Source organism: Tachyglossus aculeatus, chromosome 10 (assembly GCF_015852505.1).
Source record: "Tachyglossus aculeatus isolate mTacAcu1 chromosome 10, mTacAcu1.pri, whole genome shotgun sequence".
In the NCBI taxonomy this organism is placed as follows: domain Eukaryota; kingdom Metazoa; phylum Chordata; class Mammalia; order Monotremata; family Tachyglossidae; genus Tachyglossus; species Tachyglossus aculeatus.
The window spans coordinates 43508828-43515772 of record NC_052075.1 but is presented as its reverse complement, the minus strand read 5'-3'; the positions used below and the strand labels follow the sequence as shown (position 1 = coordinate 43515772).

The window sequence follows — 6945 nt, the reverse complement described above, 5'->3', positions numbered from 1 at the left end:
GCTGCTGAAGATCCATCACAAAAAGTCCCCAGAGGAAGCCCCCCAGGCCCCGGAGAACGATACAGCCATCAAAGGGGGACACAAAGCCAATGGGGGAAACAAAACAGAAAACATAGGGAGCATAATCCCCCCCACCCCCCAACCCTCACCCTCCATCCCGGCCCCGCCTGTCCCCTGCAGCTCTCGCCAACCCAGGGCAGTAGCCAAACCGGGGGGCAGACGCTGCGGGCACAGGCTCTAGTTTTTTTAATAAATAAATAACCTAACACACTGTCTACGAAGAGAGCACGGCGGCCGGCTCTAACGGGGGAAGCAGCTTGCTGGGTTCCGTCCTGTACAGTAGTGGAGAAGAGACGTGTGGGGTTCTGGTTCCCTAGACTCCTTCGGGCTTCAGATAGGGAACCTTAATACCTACAGGGAGAAGGGAAGAAGGGACGGTGACATCCTTGGCTGGCAGCGTGCCGGGGCCCGGGCAGGCCGCAGGATTCCTCAAAAATCTCCAGTGGCTACCAATCAACCTACACATCAGGCAAAAATTCCTCACTCTCGGCTTTACGGCTCTCCATCACCTCGCCCCCTCCTACCTCACCTCCCTTCTTTCCTTCTCCAGCCCAGCCCGTACCCTCCGCTCCTCTGCCACTAACCTCCTCACTGTGCCTCGTTCTTGCCTGCCCCGCCATCGACCCCCGGCCCACCTCCTCCCCCTGGCCTGGAATGCCCTCCCTCTGCCCATCCGCCAAGCTAGCTCTCTTCCTCCCTTCAAGCCCTACTGAGCGCTCACCTCCTCCAGGAGGCCTTCCCAGACTGAGCCCGCTCCTTCCTCTCCCCCTCCCCATACCCCCCACCTCCTTCCCCTCCCCACAGCACCTGTATATATGTTTGTACAGATTTATTACTCTATTTTACTTGTACATATTTACTGTTCTATTTATTTTATTTTGTTAATATGTTTTGTTTTGTTGTCTGTCTCCCCCTTCTAGACTGTGAGCCCGCTGTTGGGTAGGGACCGTCTCTATATGTTGCCAACTTGTACTTCCCAAGAGCTTAGTACAGTGCTCTGCACACAGTAAGTGCTCAATAAATACAATTGAATGAATGAATGAATGAACCCTGGAGGTTGGAGGGTGGAGGTTGGAGGGCGGAGGGACTGTGCCCGCATTCTGGGAATACAAGAGCAGACTGGCTCACCACAGAGAACCCTAACCCAGGAGCTGAGGGAAGGGAGTGCAGACAGGAGGTCCGGGGAAGCATCAAAGGGGAGGGAGGAAGGGAGGGAGGAAGGGAGGGAGGGAAGGAGAGGGAGGGGGAGAGAGAGCGAGAGAGTGAGCGAGAGAGAAAGAGTGCATGCATGCGTGTTAGGGGGGGAAAGGGGGACCTGGAGTGAGGGAAAGGAAAGAGATAGGATGGACAAAGAGGGAACTGCAGACCCTCCGGGACCTCCTGAGTCTTTCTGCATCTCCTTAAGTCTCAGGGTGGCACAAATGCCAGCTCCAGTGCCCAGGAAGATGGGGTATTCCCTTCCCCTTCCTGCCCCAGAGCCGCTCCTCCCCTCTTCCAGAGCCTTGGGAACCCCTTCGCTCAGCCCCAAAGCCTTGGGCACCCTCCTCCCCTTCCTCCCAATTCCGAAGCCCCCGTGGCCGGGCAGCACCTGTAGTAGTTGGGCTTGAAGGGCCCGTTCTTGTTGAGCCCCAGGTACTTGGCCTGCTCGTCTGTCAGCTCGGTCAAGTGGGCGTCGAAGGTGGGCAGGTGGAGACTCGCCACGTATTCATCTGCAACAGACCCAAGTCTCAGTGAGGAAGCCTCCTCCTGTCCTAATGGGCCCCTCCCTGAGAGGCAGTCGGAGCTCCGATCCCTCACCTCAGACCGCTTCCCTGGCTCGGATCCCTCCGCTCAGAGCCCCCTTAGCGATTATTGCTAGGCGCAGGCTAGCAAGGGTGAGGAAACCAGTCTCTCCAGGGAAAACAGAGGGGCTCAGAGAGGCTAAGCCAGGGACAGGAACCTCGAGTCCCATTCCTTTTCTGTCCCAAATCACTTAATGGCTTCTGCCCGCCTCGGTCCTCCTGCCTGAAAATGGGAAGAGGTATGTGGGAAGGCTGCGGGCTGAAGATGAATGCCCCGCCACGGAGAGACCATGTGATAGCACCGCTGAATCACTGACAGGAACTGTCACCCGAAGGCTCACTCCAGACCCCTACGGCACTCCAGACCCCTACGGCCGAGAGTCTGAAGTCATGCCCGAGGCCTATCTCCTCCAAGCAGCCCTGGCTGGACTGGCATTCCTCAGCTACGGAGGAGGTCCTTCAGATGGGTATGGGGCTGGGGTGGGTGAAGCCGGCAGAGGTGGAAAGACTGGCTTGGACTGCTGGAAGTGAAGACGGGGAGGGTGGGAAGAGGAATATGGAGGTGGCGGTCACAGCAGCCCAGGTACCAGATGGGGGAAATGAAGGTGGCCGGGCTCTCGATCCCCTGCTAGTCAGGGACTGTGAGCTCTTTTACGCTTGGGCCAAGGGCCTCAGGAAAAGCTTCCTCACCCCTCCTTTCTCATGCACATTCTCTGTGGATCACAGATGGGTAGATTGAGGGCAGAGAGGGGCCCAGTTTCCCCAAGGGTCACATGCAGCAAGTCAATGGCCCAGTTGAGACCAGAACCCAGGAGTCCTGGCTCCTGCTGCTCCAGACTCTGCTCCCCAGGAGAAGCCCAGTGGCTCTGAGTCAGAGGCTGGGTCCACCTCGGCCAGTCCCGACCGGGCCTTACCCATTTTCTTGGGCAGCAGGTAGACATCTTGCTTGTAGCGCCCCTCGGGGGCGTTGTACAGTTCAATCAAGGCGAGGGCCTGGAAGAGAAGCAGAGAGAAGGGGGCTGTTGACTGCCCGCCTGGACCCTCTGATGCAGGCCAGATGCTGCCCGCCCTTCTCCGGCCCCGGGCCTCACCTGCGTGGTGGCAGTGATGGACAGCACAAAGGTGGGTACCGTGGAGCAGCTCAGGTTCAGCAGGCGGCCCTAGGGAGCAATCGGGACACACAGGTGTGGGGCCGGATGCCCCTCCGCCGCCCAAGGGTAGTGTCATCCCGGGGTGGGGCTGGGGACCTGCCTTGCCAGCTCTCCTGGGATGCTGCTAAGACTGGATGGGTGAGGGGACAGGAAGGAAGGCCTGCCTGGAGGGTGCTGGGGATTGAAAAACCAAACGGGCATCCTGCCAGGCCCAGAGGTCTCTCATGAGGGGCTGGAGGAGCTCAGGTGGCAGGTGATGTGATCTGATCCCGAACCTCCGGGCAGAGGGAGGCTCCGGCCGAGGGGAACTACGGCTCCCCAAGAGACCTCCCTCTGAGCCACAGAGGAGGCCCCGCCCCAGGTTGGGGAGGGAGACACCCGGGGCAGGAGTGCAACTGATACTATTTCCTGGAGGTTGGGAGAGGATCTGCCAAGGCCCTTGCCAAGGCGCAAAGCAAAATGAGCTCTTGAAGGTAGATGAAGGCTGGGGGTGGGGGGTTGGGGAGCCACCCCCTCTTTCTTGGCTTGGTCCCCTAGGAAGCCAAACAAGCCTCTCTGAACAGCCCCAGCCTGGCATCCAGAAACAACGGTGGCAACTCCCTTTTGTCTCTCAAGCTGCCAGCTGAGCCCTCTTGGGCCAAATCGAAATAAGTCACTCGATGGAGCTAGATGCCAACGTGTAGTGTGGCCCAAACCCGCCCAGACAGTCTTCCTTCTGGGGAGCTGGGCAGCAGTGAGCGGTTCCAGAACTTGGTCCTTGTGGGCTCCTTTGCAGCTTTTCTGTGGCTGAATTGGGTTTGTAAAAGGAATAGAGCACAAAAATGAAGGTCTGGAGCCTTGAATGGGAAGGGGGAAATGCAGGGAAAGTTTGATTAAATCCCCAGCCATTTCTGCATCTCTTCATTGACATATCCACTCACTCATTCATTCAATCGTATTTACTGAATACGATTACTGTGTGCAGAGCACTGTACTAAGCACTTGGGAAGTACAAGTTGGCAACATATAGAGATGGTCCCTACCCAACAGCAGGCTCACAGTCTAGAAGGGGGAGACAACAAAACAAAACATATAAACCAAATAAAATAAATAGAATAAATATGTACAAGTAAAATAAATAGAGTAATAAGTATGTACAAACATATACACAGGTGCTGTGGGGAGGGGAAGGAGGTAAGGCGGGGGGGATGGGGATCCAGGACAGAAGAGAAGCTGGAGGGCAGGAATAAGGGGAAAGAGCCAGCACTTTAGGAGCTGGGGCCTCGGGGCCAACGGACAGAGAAGAGGAGAAGCACGGGTCGAAGTCCAGGGAGTCCAGGCTGCAGGGTTGGGGGGAGGGACACCAGCCACATGATGCAGAGTCCCAGAAACTGCCCTTGGAAAGTCCTGATGAATGGTAGCAATACTCCCCCTTCACCCCACTGTGCCCCATGCCTATTCCTCAGAAAACCCAATTCCTCAGTAAAGCCCCTCAAAAGCCCCTCTCTTTGGGAGCATCACATGAAGTAGATTTGGTTCCATCCATTAATTCCTTGCACAGTTACAGCTCAGCTTCTGACTCAAAACACAGAGTGACATGGGGAGATGGGATAATCGGTGACAAGCGAGGAACCAAAATAGGTTTTTAATTGCCAAACGAGAAGACCTTTCCCAATTAAGAGCAAAAGCCATTGGGGAAAAAGCAAACCTTTTGCATAAGAGGAGGTGGTAGGGGAGGCTGGGGAGGTGAGGGGAAGCAGCCTGCGCCTTTGGGACCCCCTTCTTTGGGGTCCTTCAGAAAAGAGTCCTCCCTGCCAGCCCCAGGGTCTAGGGAAGCTCGGGGACCCTTTGCCAGCCCCCTCCCCTGGCTCTCTTACCTCCGCCAGCAGCACTATCCTCTTGCCATCCGGCCAAATCACGTGGTCAACTTGGGATCGCACCCGCTCCCAGGTCAGCTCCGGTGTGCGCAGGCTCGCCTGGAACACAGGGTAAGCCCCACAGTCAGAGAGGGTGACAGCCGGTTTGTGGACAGTACCACCGCGAGGGTAGCGGCCGACCCGGCAGGTGGAGGGCATCTGTCCCGGCCTTGGTTCAGGGTTTTAATCTTGGTCCGGACAAAGCGATACAGGGCTGTGGTTCCCATCCACATCCCAGGTTCTGCTTCTAGGCAGACCACCTCCACTGCCCTTTTTGAACAAGCCTCCTGACTCTCAGTGAAGGAATGCTCAAGGACGGATGAGAGCAGTCAGCAGACTGCCCAGCCCTCCATTTCTTTTCATCGGGTTTTGGCTTTGGCAAAAATAAATGAAACGATAATATGATAGTAGCAGCAGGAGCAGTCAGTACAACCACCTCGGGGCCCAGCTTTAGACAACACACTCTTCTACCACAGGTGCCCTCTGCTGCCTAAGGGCCTGGGGACTACTACATTATTACATCTGGGTCACTGCAGGACCCAAGGGCAGGACACGGGGATATAAAAGGTCACTTAGAGGTGAGGTGGGGTATGAGGGACCCTGGTCTTCTTTCCAAGTGGCCCAGGAAGTTGCCCTGGGCTCCCAACAGCCTAGCAACTCCCACCCACTCTGAGACGGGCCTTGGAAGTTGCATGGATAAATTAGTCTACGGCCTTGGCTTTTGACTTTGAACCCAAGATCTTAGTTTCCCCAAGGTTTCAGGCTTCTCCAGGACTCAGCTCAAGCTCAGCCATTTCACTGGGCTCCCTTGAGCTGTTACAGGAGTTCTAGCTCCGCCTCTGCCTCCACGCCCCCATCTGAGAGAGGCAGCCACCTCAGCCGTGGGGAGCGCAAGGCCCCCCTCTACGGTATAATGTAATGGCCTACTGGGATTGAGTTTCAAACGCCCCCAATATCACACGTGTGCTTGTGCGCTGCCTACGGTGAGACAATCCGCAGGCAGCCTCTAGGGAGAAACATCACAGGGAGAAGCAACCAGGGAAATGCTGGAACACCCAACCCCCAGATTTCTCTGGGCCTTACAAGGGCAGAGCCTGAGGGACCCCTGAGGCTCAGAAAGGAGGCCCTTCCCAAGGCTGTTGCTGTGTGGGCACCATTCAAATCTTGGAACAACCCTGCTGGGTGCCAAGCCCACTCTAACAAGTCTAGATTCACAAACAGAAGCTGCATTTTTTTGGACAATAAAAATTCCCCTTTGGAGAAGTCTCTCTCTCCTTGAAAAGGCCCTGGGTGTCAGACCCGTGAAACACATTGGAGAAGCTGTGGTGTGGCCTCTGTTTCTAGGGTGGAACAGGGCTCACTGATGCCTCCGGTTTGGGGACCCGCAGGAGGTCAGGAGGGAGGTGGCGGGGGGGGAGGTTGGAGAGGTGCCAGGCTGGTGGGTCTTCCGGGCCCATTCAGGAGTGGGCCCCGTTTGAACCCCCAGGCCTTTGGCTTTGGAAGAAAATGAATTAGAAGCAGAATGGCCTAATGGTTAGGCATGGAACTGGGAGTCAGAAGGACCTGCGTCTATTCCCAGCTCAGCCAACTTGTCTGCTGTGTGACCTTGGGCAAGTCAATTCACTTCTCTGTGTCTCATCTGGAAAATAGGGATTAAGACTGTGAGCCCCAAGTGGGACGGGGACTGTGTCCAACCTGATTAGCCTGTATCTACCCCAGGGCTTAGAACAGTGCTTGACACATTGTATGCACTTAATAAATGCCATTATTATTACATTCCTCACCTGACAGCCTTATTTCCTGCCTGGGCCCCAAGGCAGCCATTGTGGCCCTTCTTCATCTACGGAGGATGACCCAGGCCAGGGGAGTAAGGGGAAGGTTGGGAAATGTCATTCGAGTTCTGGGAGAAGGCAGGTTTGGAATGTGAAATTCCCTATCTTCTTCCCGGGGCACACAGTCCCCTTACAAAATGTAGGGGGCCTACAATAGCATCAACTGGATTAGTAGGTGGGAGCAGAGCAGCACCGGGTGGAAGGCCTGGGGAAACCGGGCCACCGA

The 6945-nt window shown here is 56.1% G+C and overlaps 1 protein-coding gene across 3 annotated transcripts in view; it reads right to left on the bottom strand.

Annotated features, from left to right (window-relative positions):
- Positions 1-230: 230 nt before the first annotated feature.
- Positions 231-6945, bottom strand: part of AHCYL2 (adenosylhomocysteinase like 2) — a 38421-nt gene continuing 31706 nt past the window's right edge. For all 3 annotated transcript variants that reach the window (XM_038752846.1, XM_038752845.1, XM_038752847.1), the window contains exons 13-17: positions 4849-4947; positions 2933-3001; positions 2756-2834; positions 1649-1769; positions 231-411 (exon numbers count right to left, since the gene is read on the bottom strand). In XM_038752846.1, the coding sequence (XP_038608774.1) occupies positions 405-411; positions 1649-1769; positions 2756-2834; positions 2933-3001; positions 4849-4947 (375 nt within the window). In that variant the 3' untranslated portion in view covers positions 231-404. The remainder of the gene's footprint in view (positions 412-1648; positions 1770-2755; positions 2835-2932; positions 3002-4848; positions 4948-6945) is intronic.